This window comes from Cyprinus carpio, chromosome A21 (assembly GCF_018340385.1).
Source record: "Cyprinus carpio isolate SPL01 chromosome A21, ASM1834038v1, whole genome shotgun sequence".
NCBI lineage: Eukaryota > Metazoa > Chordata > Actinopteri > Cypriniformes > Cyprinidae > Cyprinus > Cyprinus carpio.
This window is the reverse complement of record NC_056592.1, coordinates 12532111-12553538: the sequence shown is the minus strand read 5'-3', so window position 1 is coordinate 12553538 and position 21428 is coordinate 12532111. Positions and strand designations below refer to the sequence as shown.

The window sequence follows — 21428 nt, the reverse complement described above, 5'->3', positions numbered from 1 at the left end:
AACAGATGCAAAGGGAGAACTGCTTTTTTCATCATCCTTTTTTTCTTCTATGTGTTTTCCAAACCACTTTTGGCCAGCAAACTAAGCATGCAGTGAGTGTGCTCGGATGTTGAGGAATTGCAAATAACATGGAGTGAGAAGGACCGAAACATCTCATCAAAACTTTTAAAAACCGAACTACAATGAAGTCCTGGGAAACTGTAATTTAGCAAAAAGCCATCCAGCCAGTGCTCCACTCAGTGCAAGACTTTGCAGGAGTGCACCAAAGGAGGAACCTCAGTCCTCGTGCTTCACAACAACTCAGCCAGGACTGCGCACCGGAGGGGGTGGGAAACTCAACTGACATCTGTGTTCTGCTGAGTGGATTTGTGCCGGACAAAACAACGGGTGTTTCTCTCACACATGCTTGACTGATGGACGTTGAAGGCGGGAATCCTTGAATGTTTAGGAGTGCGGCTTCTGAATTGAGCTTCCAGTGTGCAGCCAGAATCTCGGGGTGAACAAAAGATGCTGCGTTAATCAGACGGGATGTTGTACCTCTGTAAGTCGTCTTTGCCCCTCTTGCTGACTGCCTATTTTAATTTCCCACCCTTTTCTTTTGCTCTTGATCATACCATCACTTTAATCTCTCTTTGTTTACACTTAAAGGCTGCAGACATGCTGTTAGGAGACACCTAATGTCTTCAAGTCTCACTAGGGCCGTTGACTTCATGCTTTGTTGTTCAGATCAGTGCTGCGTAACCATGCACTATGAAGATTTAAACCGCTAAATGGATTTCTGTAACAGCTCTTGCGAGGTGCTCCGTGCCTCCTGAGCACCCAGAGTGCTTTAATATCTTTCATGTCTGTCGGTGCTTGTAAATGATTAGCTGAAGAATCCCCATAAAGCCTAGATGCTTTCCATAAGGGCTCCACAAGACAATGGAGTTGAACGTTGTGTGCTTTAATTGATTTTGTATGCATGTGTTTGTGTTTGATTTTTATGGGACTTTGTGTTTAATGCTATTGTATGTTTCCCTAACTGTTTAGGTCTGGAAGCCCATCTGAGTTTATTTTCCTGGCACTGCTGGCGGGGATACCTCTCTTTCTCTCAGCACTGGCAAGCTGTTGAAGAGTTGCTTTTAACTGGGTCATTATTTCTCATGTTACCCAGGGTTTTCCGACAAGCTGCACTGGCTCACCGGACCTTACTGAAGCCCACAGCTTCCAAAATTCACATACACCTGGTTGTGCTTCTCTCTAACCTCTTCCCACTCTTCTCAAATAGACCTCGCTGGTGAGAGTTCTGTTTCTTTGCTCGCGTCAGAGTGGAAGTGTTAGATTTCACTTTTCATTTTTATTGACCTTGCATCAGAGCGACAGTCTTTGAATTTGGCTCTTTTGGGCCTTCATGTGGTATTGTTAAGACGTCTAAAGTTTCACTTGCACACTCACTGAGACGGATATTTAATACTTCACAGCTCTCTGTAACCCTGCCTTATTTAAGGGCATAATCCTCTCACTCTTAAGAGTGCAGTGACACTGAGATTTCACTCATCGTGACAGGAATACAACCTGCTTTCTGAACTCAAGTGTAATTAACACTTGCCACACAGTTGTGTAAGTGAGATTTTACTGCAGATTTCAGGCTTCACATGATTTTTTTTTCTTATTTAAAGGAACATTTAGTACTATTTACATGGATTGGATCATTCAGGTACAAAATGGAGACTGTTCATAGACAAATTGTTCTGGTCCAAATGACTGTATAGTGTTGCATTTAACCAATAAAAACTATGGTGGTAATATACTACAAGTATACAGTGGTCAGATGAGTGCAAAACATTTTGTAATTTAAGAAATGCATGTAACCACATTTTTAGTGTAAATGCTAATGCATCCTGGGCAACAGCATAGAAGCTAACATGCAATCATTCCACCAAACCAAGGGTTTAATATCTCTACCTTTTCACTGACGCTGCCTTGCCTGACAACTTGTGATTAGATCACCTGAAATAGATGTTAATATCAATTATAGGACTCTTTTAATATCAGTTGTAAACAAGCACTAACTGGTTTAAAAGAGCATAATAGGACTCATTTATTGCTGCCTGTGTAAACCTCATTCACACAAGTTTTTTAACTTGATGGATGGAGATGGAGAAAAAAATATACTGATCTTGAGGGAAATTGTGTAAGTAATTAAATTATTTATCAATGGATCCACCTGGATACAACCGTTTATACGCTCTATCAAGATTTACAGCTCAGTGCTTTTCCTACCGACTCGAGTCCAAGTACCTGCTGTCAAAGCTCTTATTGGGAGAAAAAAAAGCAGAAATATTAACTGTTCTGTTACTTTTTAGATACAGTTTTTGATGTTAGTATAGTATAGAGGCTTTCTGCATGATAATGTTTGTGTTATGTGGGAGTGTGACTAGCTGCACTTGATAGAGATGTAGTCACCATTTGTTTTTGGCAAGACAAAGTTTTTTTTTTTTTTTTTCAATGTTTGTTTGTCTCTCACTGAGGTCATCACCCATCTCACAGTATGAACAAACTCAAATGAGTCACAACAGAAATTTGTCACTAACACAACACATAACAGTGTATGAAAGTATGAACAAGCACACACACAGAACAGTGTGAACAGCCTGAGAGGATGTAATGGGTAATATCCTAGTTAATATATGCTGGGTCTGGTAGGAGTATGTTTTATATGAATGATAAAAATTAGTCATAGTACATTATTGATGTTGATGATGATAATATTAATAAGAGTTGTTATTGTTTGTATATATAATGCTATATACTGCAATATTAAATATTTATAAATATTCCATGTGATGTCTTAATTAATATGAATTCTTAGAAATGATTATCTTCTGAAAGCTTTGGTTGGAGTTGGACTGAAGAAATGTAATCAGAATATCAGTGACTGCTTTTCATGCATGGCTCAGTCTGTGTTCCGTCTGTCATTGGATTCTGTTTCTGTGCTTCTGTATTTATTATTTATAATATGCAGGCAATATGCTCCATATGGTGACAAATCATTTAACACCTCTTCTAACCCGAGGAATCATCTTCTGCACCTGAATACAAAGAGACGCTTCACTGCTAGTCATTTATTCACTGGTAGCACCAAAGCTTCTCATAATAGCAGCAGGATGTGATAGATGTCTTATGTTTTTTCAGCATCAGCAGCCTGCAGATGTCACTAAAACGAGAAAGTGCACTGTTCTTTCTGTTCATCCCTTCTTTCATCTTCTCTTTCTATACAGTTAACCCTTGCAGATGAACAGACTGAATTGACACGGAATGGCCTGGAGTCAAAAGAGCCTGTGTATTTGGTTCAGATCTACTGTCAGGTAAGACAGAATATCTTGTATAATTTTTGTCTGTGCACACACACATTAGTGATTTTTGTGTGTTTCATTGCATCTCGCAGGTTTTTTATTTCAGTGTCTCGCCCATTAGCATTGCTTTTCGGATTGCCAAGTTTAAAACTGTAAAAACAAGTCTAGCAATATCTAGTAACAATCTGCAAATGCAAGAGTGTGGTTCTCACAGTAGAGGGAGAGATGAAATCATCTGCTTGAGACGCCCTTGTGGAGCTGTAAATTAAGCCCTACTATGAGATGTTGCTTATAAATTTGTGATGTAGACCTCCTACGTTTTGGATTTAGTTGGTTGCTACAAAATTTTAGCTGTCCTTGTTTTACAAAAGCAAGAAAAATAGGCAAAAAAGCTTCTTAAAGCAAAAAATGAAAATTGATTGCTTTCATTAAGTGAACCGTCCCTTTAAATTTAGTGCAGAATTCATGCAGATGGCTGCTTGTGCACTTGATTTGAGCAATGGCAGCTCTGGTTGAAAAGTCAGTGGAAAAATATCTGAAGTCTTGGTTTGTGTGTGGAAACCTCATTCCATCCTGGTGTGTGAGAAGATGTCCAAATCCACAGCACTGCTCTTGTGTTTATAAAGCAGAAAAAAAAAATGTTAATGATTGAGGGTTTAGATTTGGCTGAGAGCCATCTGAATGGACAGGGATCAGACGCACAGGAAAAGCACTTTAGTTCCACTCTCATTGCAGTTTTTCCTAACAAATGCACTACTGCATGCATAGGAAGCAGGAAGGCTGAACAACTGTGTTTGTTTTCCTTGAGTGCTGGTAAACTGTGTTTTTTTTTTTAGGTATTTTTTTGCTTGTATATGATTATTTTTGATGTTTTTAGGTCAAATCAAAGACATTGAGGTTTTCCATTTACTGTGAATATGGGCTCTGTGGCTTGGAGACTGATGAAATGAAGGGAAAAATGCAGATATTCCAGAAGAGAGAAAAAATTTATAGGTTTTTAAAAGGGGTGGTGTCATAAACTGATTCACAATACTGATTTCACAATACGATTTTCTCACAATTTATTGATTTCACATTACAGATTTTATATTTATTTGTTTTGTTGGATTGATTTTTTATTGGCTTGATTGTGTTTATGGGGTGCAGTGTAACATGTCTTCATGCTAAATTAAATAAAAAATTAATAAAATAAAAACGTATTTTTCATATATTTTACCTTTACCTGTCTCCATTGTCATTTGAACAGCTGGTTGACATTACATATTTTTACTGATTTTCAACCGGCTCGGGGTGCATCATTACATCCATATGGATTTGAGGCTCATTAGAACAGATACTAGGTCCATACAATTTAAATTTAGCAAGAATGCAGTTCATTATAGTCTTATCACTGGTCCAAAATGATTTTTTGTGCCCAATCTTCACACCAGTGGCAGGTGAATTTTTACTAAACTGTATGTTTATTAGATGTAAAAGTGTTTTAAAAATTTATTTGAAATGCAAGCAGTTATTTTTTGACCCTGCATGAGTATCATGTCAGTCTCTGCTGTATGTAAAATATAATACCTTTTTTGTAACATAACATACATATGCTGTTTAATTAAGAGATCTGATTGGTCGATTGTGGTCAACAGTGGGTCTGCAGCACTGCACAATGTGCCCTAGTCAAGCTGCACAGGACTGTCAGGATGACTGATGAAATTATGTAGATTTAGCCCTTTTCAGAGACATTCTTGTACAGATTGAGTCGATGTTCTTTTAAATGGTAGTGTATATCATATAAAGTTTGAGGTTGGTATAATTTTTAAATGTTTTCGAAAGAAGTCTGTTATGCTTAACAAGGCTGCATTTATTTGATCGAAAATACAGTAAAAAGCAGTACTTTTGTGAAATATTACAATTTAAAATGTTTTTATTGTAATGCATTTTAAAATGTAATTTATTCCTGTGATGGTGAGTTTTCAGCGGCCATTATTCCAGTCTTCAGTGTCACATGATCCTTCAGAAATCATTCTAATATGCTCATTTGGTGGTCAGGAAACATTTCTGATTATCATCAATGTTTGGAAATGGTTTGTTAATATTAATTTATAATTTATTAAATTAGTTAATATTTTTGTGGAAACTGTGATGCATTTTTAAGGATTCTTTAATGAATAGAAAGTATAAAAGAACGACATTTCTTTGTAATGGAAATCTTTTGTAACATTATGAATTACTTTAATGTCACTTTTTATCAGTTTAAGTCATCCTTGCTAAATAAAAGTATTAATTTCTTTCAAAAAACAAACAAAAAAACAATCTTACTGACCTCAAACTGTTATGATGTAACTGCTTCCTTTTAATGTAAAGTTCCTTTATAATTTATTTCATATAAGCTGATAAAACCCAGAGCTCGCCTGCTTAAGCTCAGCCAGTGTTGTTTTCTGAACACTTAACATATCTTTCTTCTGATGCAATGTTTTTTCTTCATAATTTTCTGGAAGTTTTATAATACAGTTTTGAAATCTCCCACTAAATGCATAATGGATTGGAATTTGCATTTATCAAAAATCTGGGTTACGTGGTTCCATGTATTATTTTTCCCGAAAACTGGATTCTTTTCTGTATCTAAAAGTATTAGTATTTCCTTCAGGAAATGCAAATCTAGCACAACTGTAAAAAAAAGAAGAAAAAGTGTGTGGTCACTTGTCCCTCTTCTCGGTGCTTGAATGCTGCTTTGTCCAGGATTAAACACACACACACAGCTGTAATGTGGCTGCTGTGAAGTGGCCGTTGTGTGTGGTCATCATGTTGCTGCACTGGCCAGATGAGGTTTATCTAAGAACCAAGCCCTCATATTTACCCTGCAGACCAAACATCAACACTCTCTAACACTTGCTTGTTTACCTTTTTAAGTTACGACCCTCTTTTACTGCCCCGCAGGGACGAAGCTGGATCGTGAGGCGGAGCTATGAAGATTTCAGTGTACTGGATAAGCATCTCCATCTCTGTATCTATGACCGCCGCTTTTCACAGCTTCCTGAGCTGCCCCGTTTTGACAGCCTGAGGGAGAGAGCAGAGGTAAGACCCCCAAAGGCTTCTCTTTTAGCACTTACCTGCAGCCAGTGAGACATTTTAGGCTCTTGCCTGTAAACGTAGAATGGTCAGACCTTTCATACCCAGTATACACAGTGCTTATCCTTCAATCAGAATCAGAAAGAGCTTTATTGCCAAGTATGCTTGCGCATACAAGGAATTTGTTTTAGTGACATAAGCTTACAGTACACAAAAGACAACAACACACAGTCAAAAAAAAAAAAATATTGGCCTTCAAGATGCCCTTCTCAGAGCAGCTTTAGTCATCTGTGATGAGTGAGTGCTCAGTGAGAATGGTTAAAAGCATCTAGTGACGTCCTATATGAGAGACCGTCAGATGGATATCCTTGTAGTGTTCAAAAAAACCTCTTCTTCCTGCTGTGTTGGGCATATATAGCATTTGTTTCACAGAGTAGTATACTTGAACTGTGGCATATTTTCACAGCTAAAATGATCTGCTTTGAAATTTGAGTGACTGATAATGCCGCCCATTATGTTTTGCAGTAATGGAAGTCTCTCTGAGCTGCGAAGTGGAAGCTTCCACAATGGTTTTGTGTGTAATCAGGTGTTTTGAGCTTCCCAATACAAGAAAACAGTTTCAAGGTCATATTTCATCTGTTGGATTGTGCAGTTTTATTTGTAGAAAGGCATTTTAGAGATCTTCATAAGGAGAATCTTTTAAGGAGAACTCGGTATTACAAGCCCTGAGATGATCTTAAAAGGTTAACTGGCTCTGATTTATAGGAACCAACACCTCAAAGGACAGACTAATTACGAGGCTTTGCCTATGCATTAAATGTGTGATGTCGCACACAAATGAGCCTCATTAGCACATGAACAAAACATAGCAAATAACTAAAGCAAGCAACCGTATCATTAAGAACGCTGTTAATTTTCTGTTTACCTACATTCTTCATGTTGTTTTCTATTGTAGTCAACACAAGCAGAGTTGCCTTGGATTTAGAAATACATGAAGCCATATAGAGCATGAGAGTTCTCACAGCTGTCTGTTCGGTCTTCTTTGACCTAATTATGCTTCCTTTGCAGCCCTTTTTGGCCTTCGTTTTACTTTTTGGTGAGTCTGCCAGCATACGTCTGGGAAAGGAATTGACAGGAGGGTGGATCTTGGGATAGGTTCAGCTGGATCAGATCCCATTAGTGCTCTGTGGATCATGAATAAAGTATTATGTCTTTTGGTTTTTAATTTTTAATTTTTAGTATCTATATTTTTTCTTGTTGACTGGCTGTCCACCAGTTACCAAAATACTTGTCTTTCATATTATGTAATATACTAAATACACTATGTGGCATCAGACCCCTTAATTAGAAGAGGGTGACTATAATTCTTATTTCAAATGAAAATTATAATTATATGTATGTGTTTTACTGTTTGTATTTTGTGGTGTAAGGGCGGTTATAGTTGAACACCGTCATTAGAACTCTATAACCGCCAAAACCGTGTCATTAAAATATTTTTACACAAAAATTTTTTATCAAAATTATTTGACATTTTTTAGATGGGATTATAAGATGCGCAATATATCGGGAGACATGGTTTTTACCACTTAATGAAGTTTTGTAAATCGTCAGACATGATATTTACCACTTCATTAAATTTTGCTTTGTAGGTCACCCTTCTTAAAAACAAATTTCGTTTTGTACAAATTTTATCTTAATTTTAATAAATGTTTCATCAACCAATTGCATTTATTTTTATAAATAAAAAGCAAATATAGCAGACAATGATAACCGTGACATGGAAGCGCCAGCGCGCTGCGTTCACTTGCACTGCACTGTGAACTATAGCGCATCTCATCGTAAATGAAACTCAGCGTAGGCCTATGCCTCATACATTAGCATTAAATATCTTTGCTGCATCCTTTCTAGAACAGACATAGGGCTTTTTTTTGCGGCTCGCATCAGCAAAGCATTGCATCGTCCCATAGACCGGAAAACAATCAGCGGATGGCGGGCGGGGGCGGCTTTGAAATTTGCTCAAAAAACGTTGGCGCAGATGATGAGTTTTGTGATGTGGTTGCGGATGAAATAATACCCCATCTGCGTATCTCTATCCTAACAACATTTAACACTACAAAAATATTAATTAAATTTTTTTAATTTAGGCGATTAATTTCCCATAGTGAAATAGGACTGGAGGTGCCGGATCCATAAAAAATGTTCCGGATCCAACGTCGGAGGTGACGGAACATGTTCCGGCTCAAATTAAAACTTCAAATTAAATCTTTTTTTTTTTTTTTTTTTTTTTTAATGATAGTGTACCTTTAGCAATGTTGTGTTTCATTGTTATGGTTTATATTTGGACAAATTAACCTCCAATATTTGTGACATATCCAAATATGCTGTGACTGCAGAGAAATATTTGAATAAACATCAACATTTTTACCGTTCTGTAGCAAAGTGCATCAACTTATTTGAATGTTGTTTTCAGCTCATTTTAGCTTTTCTGAAAGAGAGTCATAGAAATCCTGATTAAGTAAAGTTTTCTTTTGTTTTGACCTTCCTTATCTGGATTTACTGTATTATTGCTTAATACACTCAGAGATGCATTATGACATTTAAAACAAATGCCGCAGACGAAACTCGGATGTGGAGAATTTTGTGTCTTCTAGAGAACCATAAACAGAGAGAAAACTCTCTGTAGACACACACGCTGTAGTTCTATAGAAAAACTTTACCTTCAGTTAGTTTTGCAGGCAGAGATATAAAAAATGCTCTCTTTAATTTTTTTTGCATAAATGTATTCTAGAGAATCAGATGCACACACACACACACACACAACACACACACACACACACACACACACACACAAACACACTTTCTTGAGTTTTTAGGTTTTAACATTTAGCTCTTTGCTGATGAGCTGACACCCTCCTGTCTCCATTTTCCACTAGGAAAATTTTTATTATAACTACTGTTTTTTTTTTTTTTTTTTGTCTGTTTTTTGTGTGGTTTGGTTTGAATGTTATGTTTTGTTTTAGGATGTGTTGTTTGGTTGTTTTCTTTTATTAGACTGATCTTTTGAGCTGTATAAATATAAGACAGCTCCACCTTCTCCTCCTTCTGCTATATTAGCTTTTATGCAAGCCATGTGGAAGAATAATCCAGATCATTTCATATCTCAGAGTGCAACTGCAGCCCTTTAAAGTAGCCACAGTCACCAATCATACACTCCAAAAAACTGTGTATTTCACTGAAAAGACTAGCATTATTTCTGAGAGTATAAAAATTAAAATGCAGCTGAGTTGCGTACTTGAAATAAATGTAGATTTTAATTCAATTTTTTTTCTTGAAACTCTACACCGTTTCTACACAGAAAGCTGCATTCCTTACACCTACCCTGTTATTTTCTAATGAAAAAGTATGCAAACTTAAACCAATTGGGTTTATGTGAGCTTTTAACCTCGCTGTAAAAGTACTCTGTATTTATAGAATTACCCCCTTGGAAGTTGTCACACTAGCTTAACCCTCCCTCTCTCGCTCTCTTTCTCCCTACAGGCAGTTTCCCAGATGCTGATGGCTTACCTCTCCCGTCTCTCAGCGATTGTTGATAATAAGATCAACTGTGGGCCGGCCCTCACATGGATGGAGGTACTGATTTTATACCATTTGAGCAGAGATTGCTGATTTATTTATTTGAATAATCAGTGAGGATGAGGGATGTTCGCTGAACATATATTAAATGTTGCCATTAGCTGGGGTGTCACATTTATGTCTTTCTTCAGGTTGACAACAAAGGGAATCACTTGCTGGTGCATGAGGAGTCATCCATAAATGTTCCAGCTATTGCAGCGGCCCATGTGATCAAGCGCTATATTGCCCAGGCAGCTGATGAGCTATCATTTGAGGTGACTGGGATAAAAATAAAGAGAGATTAATGCAGTACTGAAGATGTGTGATTGTCATACTAATTTTGGTTATTTTGTGAAGTCTTGTTGATCTCTCTCTCTCTCTCTCTCTCTCTCTCTCTCAGGTGGGGGATATTGTTTCCGTAATAGACATGCCACCAAAAGAGGACACCACCTGGTGGAGAGGAAAACATGGTTTCCAGGTTTGTTCCTTGTGATTTAGCCCTAAATTGATTCCTGATTAAAATGATATTTGATTGTTATACTTGAATAACTCACTTTTCATATCCTCAAATAGACATAGAAAAAAACACTGCTTTTCTTAATCCATTTGGTAAATGCTTTTCCAAATGCTTTGTCACCACCTAGTAAATTATCAAAAACAGGCTGTCATTTCTCATATTACCAGTTGTCAGTGTAAAATATAGAATCCAGTCCAGTTTAATAGATGACTGGCCCATTGTTTACCCTTGTGTGTATGGGTACATTTAGTTTATTGTGTGTGTATGTATGTTCTTTCACCAGTGTGCATGGTTGTCTCCTATTGCCTCACAGGCATATGCCCAGCATTGCCGCCTTTGTTTGGCCCTGTTGGTATTCAGGGCTTCTCCAGTGAGTCACAGCTAGGGCCTTTGTAGGGAGACTGGTTCATGGTGGCAGATGTGTGCCGTATCCATCGGGGGGCAGTCTGACACTGAGCTCTGGCAGGCTATAGCTGGGTCAGGTAGCCAGCATCTGTCTGCATGGGAAAACAGTGGACAGCAATGCCAGCTGTCACCACGAGAATCAGCACACACTGGTGTCAGCAGGGTCTCAGGGAACATCAGAGTCGTAATCAAGCTCTAGTGTAGAAGAGACTGAGCTTTTTTTAAAGGTCTGTGATTGGTCACAAAGTCATTGTTGTATTAATTTGATAAGCTCATATGTTAAAGAAAACCTCGTCTTTTGTCATGAACATGGATTTATTCATGTCATGGATTTATAAACCTGCAGTTGGTTAGTAGGTGATAGAATAATAAAATCCAATTTTTGGTTGTAGAACATGGCAAGCATGTACATTTGCCTCTGTTTGTCCTTTTGGTTTGTTCATGTTGTTGCAAGAGAGACTGATGAACTTTGAATCTTCTTTCAGGTCCTTTTATCTACCGATTTACAAGTCAGGTGTCCTTGAAATATATAAGCCTTGTTTTCAGAGATTTTTTCCTTGATATGAAAGCCAAATATTCATATAAAAAATGCTTAAACTTTCTCCTGGCATCCCTTATTGTCTTGGTATCAAATCATCATAATTAGCAAGAACAATGTAAAATGTGTCACAGAAAATTCCAAGCATTTGCAGTCATGCAAATAGATCAGTTAATGTAATATTTTCAGTGGCAATATAGCACTTACCCAAAATTAAGTTTACATTCAGTACAATTCAAGTAAAAAAAAAAAAAAAATAGGGGTCAGTAAGATGTATATATATTTAAAATAAGTGTTATTATTTGGAACTTTCTATTCATCAAAGAATCCTAAAATAATGTATCACGATTACAACAAAAATATTAAGGAAAACTACTGTTTTCAACATTGATGATAATACAAAATATTTGTGAGCACCAAATCAGTGTATTTGATTGATCTCTGAAAACTGGTGTAATAGCTGCAAAAAATGAAGCTTTGTTGTCACCGAAATAAATAAAACATTTTAATGCATCAGAATATAAGTTATCTTAAATAGAAATAATATATCACATTAATGCAGTTTTTACTGTTTTTGATCAAATAAATGCACTCCTGGTGAGATTAAGAGACATATTTTAAACCCCCCCCCCCCACTTTAACCCCCCCCCCCCCCCCCCAAAAAAAAACTCAGCTCTTCTAGAGGAGTTACAAATCAGAACGTAGAATGATATGATGAAGTCTTGCCATGTATATCTCCAAAGAGAGAAGGAGCTTTTCAAAACTTCTCTGCTCTTCACAGGTTGGCTTCTTTCCCAGCGAGTGTGTGGAGCTGATAAACGACAAGGTCCCGCAGTCTGTTACCAACTCAGTGCCAAAACCAGGTACCACAAAACACACATACACATACACATACCTCAAATCCTGCTGGGGCAGCTCATAAGTTCCTCTGCTCACATCTGTATTAACCATCCTGTAACAGTTTACTTCTACTGCAGGGCATTATAAACAGCAGCAACCCAGCAAACATCATCAGGAAACTTAGCGCAAGGTCACACTTTCTGTTCATACGCATTCAGATTCCTCCTGAGGCATGAAAAGATGCAGGTTTTGGAAGGCTAGCTTGTTACTCGTGTCTTGCGGTGAGATATTAATCATGTTGGAGAGTGAGAGAGAGAGTGGATTGGATAAAAGTGTATAAGAAGTGATGTGTTGAATCAGCCATGGGTCGAGTCTGTTTGGTGTGTGTATTTGAGTGAACTGGAACAGGTGCTGAGTGGAGCCTCTGGGTCCTGTTGCATGAATCACAGATCTTCAAACCTTCATGAAGAGAAAACTTACAAGCTGCTATTTGGTGTTTTAGAGCCTGCCGTCTTTGGGAAGGGCACAGCTGCTTTTTAAGAAAGTGTCACTTCAGATTTCAACAAATTGGGTGTGAGACATGTAAGGTTTTCAGATTTCATAGCACATCGCCAACACGCTGCATGGGAAATTTGTGGTTCACACCCAGTCTACATTCTTTTTTTTTCTCCCTCCTTATGAAGGAACCCTTTGACCCAATTCATTTAGCACATTCGTAGTTGAATCTTCGCTGTTGTTTGCTTTGCCTCTTTTCACTCTTAATGGTTTGTTGGAAGTGTGTATGTGCCTTTAATGCACATCACACACTGTGGTATAGAATTGTACAAGTTATTCCCTCTATTTACAGAATATCACACTGGCCGAGCACTGAAACGTCAAAAGAAACAACTTGATTAATAGAATTTCAAATGGACTGTTGCTAGCTTTCACAATCCTGACATGAGCATTACGTTTAGTCATATTTGGAGTGGCTGTAGACCATGTGGACTGCTTTATGAGAGGTCAGTTTACATCATAACTTGGACTAATTGGCCTGTCAAGCCGTCCCAGACTTATCCATCACCTGCAGCCATTTCTGTTTGGTTTTAGCCGTTTTGTGTATCAAATCAATGCTTATTGGCATCCGCAGAGGGGTGAATCATCATCATCATGACTCATTGGACCAATCGGAATGCTGGCTTGCAGTGGGTGGGTGCTCGGGCTCTGGGGAACACATTGTGTTTTGGGAGTAATATCATTGCAGGCAGTGTTGTATAAAGTATCCAATCGCCATACTTCAGTAAAAGTACAGATACCTTTATGGAAATTGACTCAAGTGAAAGTTTGCTTAAAAGTATTAAAGTAACTGATATGAAAGGTACTTAAGAATCAAAATGACAAGTAAATTTAGTAAATAATGGCACAGCTGATTGTATCAGCGGCAATCTAACTGAGAGTCTGGAAATATATTATATAGATATGTAAAGGATATATTGGAGTTAAAGGGATTGTTCACAAAAATTAATATTATTATTATTATTATTATTTTTAGTTATGGACGAATCTGATTGCCAATTTTATTTTATTTTTTTTATTTTTATTTTTTTTTACAAGCAAATGAGCCAGTTCTGATACGATTGCTGATTTTTACGCAAGAGAATTAAGAAAGACTTACAATATGAGTACATGAAAAATATGTTTTTGCTATATTACAGGCAGAACTGTAGCCATTGAAAATTACAGGCAACCACTGCATTTTAATCATGATCCAAACAAAGATGTAGGTTGAGCAGTATCTGGTTTAAATTAAACACTATAATTTCAAAATCTGTATCAAAAACAGATTGGTCTGACTTTGGCTTTGTGGAATTATGCTACATAAAACAACACAATCAGCAGACGGGCTGAATGACACGCAAATTCACTCTCTGACAGCAGGTGGCTGAAAAACAAAGCAGCGCTGCTCTGCTTTGTGCTTTATACTTTAACAAAGTTTATATTATTAGCTTAGACTATGCAGAAGCTTTTTGCTGGGGCTTAGCTCTATTTTTTTACTGCTTGTACATCTACTGACTCTGTGGTGACACTGTATTTGGAATGTATGTTGCATTGCTTTGCACTTCATGCATGCATGTGTGATGATAATTTATGTTATTTGACCATGCTTCCTCCACTGCTCCCTCAGCGTCTCCCTGCTTTGGTCTGCGGCCGGCCTCCTGGAGTCTGTTCCCACCCTGTGCGTGCTGGTATATTTTCCTTTATTTTTGGAGCGGCAAAGGCAATGGTTTTTATTTATTTTTATTTTATTTTTAGTGTGTTTTGTTTTGTTTTGTTTTGTTTTGTTTTTTGTTTTGGAAAGAGACTGGTTAGCATACCGCTTTGGAATGACATACGGCCAAGTAAATGCCGATCATTTCATTTTTGTGTTAACTATCCCTTTAAACACAGACATACATATAGTCGCACACCCTCCATCTCCTGCTTTCTTTTTCTCATGCACACACATTTTATCACTATCGTTCTTTTATCATACTGTCTTCCTGCATGCATAAGTTGTCCTTTGGCAGAATCATAAAACAGTGTTTCTCTTGAACTGCATCTCAGAGCACTCTTATCCATGTTAGTCTAGTGTTTGTCTTCATGTGCATTTTACTGCACCGTCTTGTTTATTATCATTTATAGCAGCCTCAGAACTGTTGTGAAACTTTCCTAATGGACAGGAAATGTGAGGTGATGGGAAAACTCTCTTGAAAGAATTATTGTGGAGTGAGGGTGGGTGTGCATCTGTTGTTAGAATGTTATGTTAATGGGTCTGCGTTTGCTCCCTCTCCCCTTCTCTCCTCCCGGCATGCAGATTTGGAGATGGAGAGTGTAAAGCAGGACAGTGCATGGGCACCCGACCCATTAAACCCCTACAGGCTGAACTCAGGTAGACCAAACTGTTTATCCATGTACTACGTCTAACACGGACTAACCCTGAACTCTCCTGTGCATCTCTGCAACGTTTCCTGCCACTCACGAGTGCTCTGAACACTACTGGCACTCCATAGCTTTAGAACGTAGTTTCACTGGTCTTTCCTAACATCATGTGTTAACTATATGACGATTTGATGAAAGCACAACAAGTTTAGTCTTGTTTTTCCACGTAACACTCTTCTGGTGTCTCTAGTATGCGACTTTGACCCTTGTGTTACAGATTTACCCTGATAGCGCTCTCTCTCTTTTGACCTGCATTTGAATGCATGTTTCTGTTTAGCAATGTTTTTGCATTTTATTTTACTGTAATAATGCTAGATTGTCTCTTTTTGTAGAGATGCATGATGTGTGGACACTTTATCAGTTGTCAAACAATATTAGAGCTCATCAGTATTGGCCAGTTTTGGATATTTAATTGTACATGCTCATTTCCCCTATTTTTACGTTTAGATTGTCTTTGCCATTAAAAGCTCACTCAAAATTAATCCTTAAAAATGCTAATGTAATTAATTTATAAGATACATGCAGACAGAATAGAATTTAAATGTCTGTTATTTATTGCTTGTCATCCATAACATGAAAATTCTGACTGATACTGATAATTATTTTAATATCATTGCATCTCTGCTTATTTGACTATGTCTACACTTAATGTGTCTCTATTTGAAATGAAGCTTGTGAGATCAGTTTATGGCACTGCTCCATTGCTCTTTCAAGTGCACCTCATTGTGTTTTTCAGAAAGCCCTATTGTGAAGTTATTTCGCAACACACTCCTTGGCTGATTTACATGACCCTGGTTAGGAAAGGCTATAAAATAATCCCATCTTTGTTCACTGGCAATATGAACTACAGTCTCTCCATGGTGACTCAAACAAATTCTTGTGTACTGCGTTTGTACATGCTTAAATACAGCATACCTCCCTGCTCCCCTGCAGAGCTTTAGCCAAGCAGCAAGTGCCTATCAGATGACACAAAATACTTTATGAATCATTCACCTCATTAAGCAAATGCCCCATGTAAATGGTTAACCACATAATGATGTCCTATCATGCAGGTGGTGTAACAGTGATAAAGGTTGCTGTAATATTTTATTTACCAAGGTTTTCAAGCATGAATAGGGCATATTTTATGTTCTGATAATGCCTTTCTTGTTCTTGTGCAGACACTTTCATATTCACAGACTTAATTGCATTTATTTAATTCTCTTATTCTCAGCTGTAGCAGGTGCTGCTCCAGATGTAGCTCCCTTAGCTCCCTCTCACTTCCTAACTTCCTTGTGGGGCAACAGTGTCTTCCTCTCAGTGGAGTAAAGGGCAGCTGCCTCTGTGAACAAGCCAAGACAGCTGGAAGGAACTGTGAGAGAACGAGAGACAAACTGTATAAGGTTTACATAGCAATATGTGTCCGTTTGTCCTACAGGGGATTGTGTACTTCCTTACTGGTCTGTTCTGAAAACAGAGACTTTTATACAAACTCCTTTTAGCTGTTGGGTTGGGAGACTGGTTTGTTTTTGTTTGTTGTACCTATTAACTCTCATAATGGTTTTAGTGTTTTTGTTTTATTATTATTAATAGTAGTTGTATTATGTGTGCACACTACCTTTAAAAAGTTTGGGGTCTGTATGATTTTTTTTTTTATTTATTTTTTTTAAAGACATTACTGCTGTAATTTATCAACGATGCATTAATCAGTTTAAAAGTGGCATTAAAGACATTTATAATGTTATGAAATCAAAGAATCCTGAAAATGAGTATCACAGATTCCACAGAAATATTAAGCAGTACAACTATTATTATTTTATTTTTAATTGATGATAATAAGAAGAAATGTTTCTTGACCACCAAATCAGTATATTAGAATGATTTCTGAAGGATCATGTGACACTGAAGACTGGAGTAATGACTTTCAAAATTCAGCTTTGCCATAACAGGAATACATTCCATTTAAAAATATATGTACAGTAGAAAACAGTATTTAATGAATTTTTGATCAAATAAATGCATCTTTGAGCATGAGGAAAAAAAAAAAAACTTACCCGACCCAAACTTTTACACTTCTTACTTTATTGCAACTTGTATCACAGATCTGCCCAATTAACATCACTGGGTCAATATTACCTTTTAAAACACATATCTCTGTGTTGTTTTACAGTTTTGCCACAAACCTGTTGCTTTAGAGTGCAGAGTGCAGTCTTTGTCAGTTCCTTATGGCTGTACCATGTCTGGGTTGTAAAAGCTTAATGGTACATGGGCTTGGCTGTGAATGAATTTCTTTAGAAAGAGTGCATTGTTGTTGCACTGGTGGGGTAGTTAAGTTATATTTATGTTCGTCTGGCTTCTTGTTTTGTTGTAGTTTTTCTAAGTCGTATTTAAGATGTAGCCTAAATAGAACATCACAGGAGACAGCTGTGTTGTACTGCCATTGTCTTTCAAAGCACATTCATCACTCGATAGCGGATATCTGCTAAATGCAACAGCCTGCAGGCTGAAACTGTCGTTCTCTGGGCTGCTCACACCCCGATCTCTGCAGTTAGAAGGCTGCCAGGGCTGTTGAAAGTTGATATTAGGGGCTGGACAAACTCCGAAAGGAAAGAGAGGAGGGAAAAAGCAAAGAGGAAAGAATGCATGCTGACTATTAGCTTTTACCGGCTGGCAGGGAGAGTGTGGTCTGTGATGATCCTTCAGCGTTGTGTCTTGAGCTCTCTACAGCAGCTGCTGCCTGGCAAACTTAAGAATACTTACAACATTTTTCAGCTTTTTTTTCGTGGATATTCTATATTGAGGTAAGTTATGAAGTTGCAATTTTAGTGCCAATAAAGTTGCTAAACTATCTTCTAGATGTGACTGAAGTGCTTTCTATTGCCAAATTTGTGTGTGAATTACCAAGGGTTTAATCATTTGCACTGCTGAAAACAATATCATTTGAAATATTTGCTCACTGGTGTTAATTTGTGATGAACGCATTTTGTTGACTTCTGTTTTCTAATCACCTTTCTCAGTAGATTTTGTGTATTCTGATTTGTGTAGCAAAGTCATATTTATGTATTTTTATTAAGTAGTTTTATGACAGAAAATTTTGGCAAGTCATTGGAACTCATGTTGTGAGCGTTGATTTGGAGGGAAAAAAAGAAAACCGTATAATGTGTCATCAGTGTCAGACATCAGTGTATCCTCAGCGAAGGGTAAAGTGCAGCCTGGAGGAAACACTGAAGAGTCTTCTTGCTGCTGCTGTGAATTTAAGCACATGCCCTTTGTTTGGTTTGTTGTGGAGTTCGGAATAAGATGATCTGTGAAATGTGTGGCAGTTACTTTTATTTGGCTCTTGAAAAGTAGAACAGGAAATTCCTGCAACGGCTCTCTTTATTATTAACCTCGACTGGATATGAGAGGATTAATTGTATCGAGACCAGCTGCAACCGCTTGTTGGAAAAATTTTGATAACTTTTATGATGAAAAATTGTGAGTAATGTGCCTTTTTAAAAGGTAAAGACACACAAAGGAGCAGATGAGATCACAGCTGGCAGATGTCCCCTTGCCACGTCCACTGTGGTTTCAGCGTGCAAAGAATCACACATCCCTAAAATCACCAGGGAGTTAAACTGTTAAAATAAACAAATGGTTTATTTGTTATTATTTTGCTTGTAATTTTTGCAATTATTTTGCTGATAATTTTTACTCATGTGGCCACAAACATAAACACAGATGGACCAGTTTGTGGTTTTCAGGAATCCCAGCTGCATTTGTAACAGCTCTGAAGTCGTTTCCGGCAACAGATTGTTTGCTGATTCATGCAGCTTCATTATGCAAACAGTTATTTGGTTTGTAATATTTAAGCTTGCTAATATTTTATGAGGAACATTGAGAACAGTACAAGTTAAATGAGCAATTACAGGACTCAGGGTTTTATAGCAAATCCAGTGGAATTATTTTGGTGCGTTTGTGTGTTCCTGTCAAATCCTTGGAATTTCTCTCTTGATACTTTTCCTTTGTATCGTCCAAGAGTTTCTCATGCAAATTCTAGGTCAGGCTGCTGATTTTTTTTTTTTTTTTTGGGCATGGTGGTTAGTGTCAGGGTGTAATAACAACACAAGCTGCTCCGGAGACCAAACAGCTTGAGACGTACTTCCTGCTTGGCCTCTTTCAAAAATGAAATGAAAGGAAACATTTATTTCTTTCTTTCATGAGATGGCTTTCACAGATGTTGTATGTCAGCTACTCATCTCCAGGCTTTTTCTTCCAGTGCTGAGCTTTTAGATTAAACTTGTAAAATCCATAGTTGATTATATGCTATTGTACTTGTGCCTCTATAACTATAGGTCCTATAGGTCTATAGGTCCCTCAGAGGAATTTGAGTAAATTAATAATTCTGCTCCTTTGACGAAACAGCTGGATTTGGGAAATTCCTTCAGTATAGGAACAGGGTTAATGCATAAACCCATTATTCTTACACAACCAAGTGTATTTGCTTTCTTCATTTCATAAGATCTTGACTCGCTGACATGATGTGTCTGGCACTGGAAGGTTGTTAAACCGGATTTTCTTGGGGTCATTTATTGTTGCGCTGCTTGTGATTCACAGTGCAGTTTTTCTTTGACATTTAAATACATTTAAATTTGCATATTATCATTTTTGTTTTTTAGTGTTGAAGTTTTACGTGATGTTGATATATTTTATTGGAATTTTCATGTATTCCAGGCCGACCAAGCAGAAGCTGAAGCAAAGAGGTATCCTCAGGGAGAGGGTGTTGGCTGTGACCTTGGAGAACATCTCCTCAACTCCGGCCATGACGGTGAGCTTTGCCCCCTTCTGGTCCTACTCAATCTCATGCTCATGCTCTAGACGGTGCTTGACACTAATGTGAGACTGTGTGGGTGGGCTGGAAAGCATAGCTAACCCTCCTCATCTAGAATAGCTCTTGGATCTGGATGCATGGGTTGCCATGGCATCTGATTGGCTTAAAGCGGTCTAAAGGTCAGGGGGAATGGTTAGGGGGCCGTGTCTGGAGATTTCTTCCCCATTGATTCAAAGCTCCCTGGCAGCTTTCAGCATTTGCTCCATTTGTTTGACTTCAAATCCTCCCTGAGCCATTGCCTGCCCTTAAAATCTAAGCCTTGTCTTTTTCAAAAGGGATCCACGCAACTTGTTACGACTGCTCAACCATTACATTTAGACAGGGGGGAAAAACAACAATAAAAGCATTGCTTTTATTAAATGCAGAATAGACATTCTTTCCCTAAAGAGCAAGTATCCTCAAAGCAGAAATTCCTGGTATTCTTTACAAATGTGTTCCTACAAAAGGTCATCCGTTGTAGTTGGTTAGTTAGATTATAAAAGTTTAGGTTTACTACCGAGATCTGAACCTTTCGCTTCACTGTCCTCTCTCACGTATAAGCCCGCTCAGCTTTAATGTGTTTGTAAAATGGGTAATGGCAGAATGTGTACTCTCCATCTCAGACGCTCTCAAAGGAATGAGAGACGATGATGGCTAAACACTTTGTTCAAGTGGAGAGTCATTAGAATTGATCAGCCATATTAACATAAAGCTCTGCAGACCTCCCTGCAATGCATTTATTATACTCTTGGACAGTATTTCGCTAGGGAGCTAAATGCAATTAATTTATTTTTCTCTTGTTTTTTGTTTTGTTAAGGATGTTGGCGTCTGAAGTAATTTGCTGCATTTTTCAAAGTATTGAAAGGGTTAAAAAGAAATCTGCTGGCCAAATCGAGCCAGTAGTTTTGTTGTTGCCCTCTTGATTTGTCCACTGATGTTTCCAATATTTTTTTGGCCAAAAAATTCAACCATTCAAAAGTAGGGGGTCACTAAAATTTTAAGAAATTAATCCTTTTAGTCAGCAAGGATGCATACAACTATTTTCAAAATCAGTAATAAGAAATGTTTCACCAAATCAGCATATTAGAATTTCACGTGACACTGAAGACCGGAGTAATGGCTACTGAAAATTCAGCTTTGCCATCACAGGAAAATGTTACATTTTAAAATATACTAAAATACGAAACAGTTATTTTAAATTGTAATAATGTTTTACAATATTACTATTTTTAACTGTATTTTTTATTTTTTTATAAAATAATTGCAACATTGGTGGGCCCAAGATAATTTATTCATAACTTTTTTTCATAAACCTTACTTACCCCAAACTACAAATAC

General features: G+C 37.5%; 1 protein-coding gene across 1 annotated transcript in view; it reads left to right on the top strand.

The window, feature by feature from the left end:
* The window catches only part of arhgap32b (Rho GTPase activating protein 32b), a 90603-nt gene that overhangs the window by 57645 nt on the left and 11530 nt on the right, over positions 1–21428 (top strand). The window contains 10 exon segments of the mRNA XM_042710888.1: positions 3261–3347; positions 6261–6398; positions 9930–10022; positions 10157–10279; positions 10405–10482; positions 12246–12327; positions 14469–14519; positions 15138–15212; positions 19900–20001; positions 20004–20048. Coding sequence (XP_042566822.1) covers positions 3261–3347; positions 6261–6398; positions 9930–10022; positions 10157–10279; positions 10405–10482; positions 12246–12327; positions 14469–14519; positions 15138–15212; positions 19900–20001; positions 20004–20048 — 874 coding nt within the window.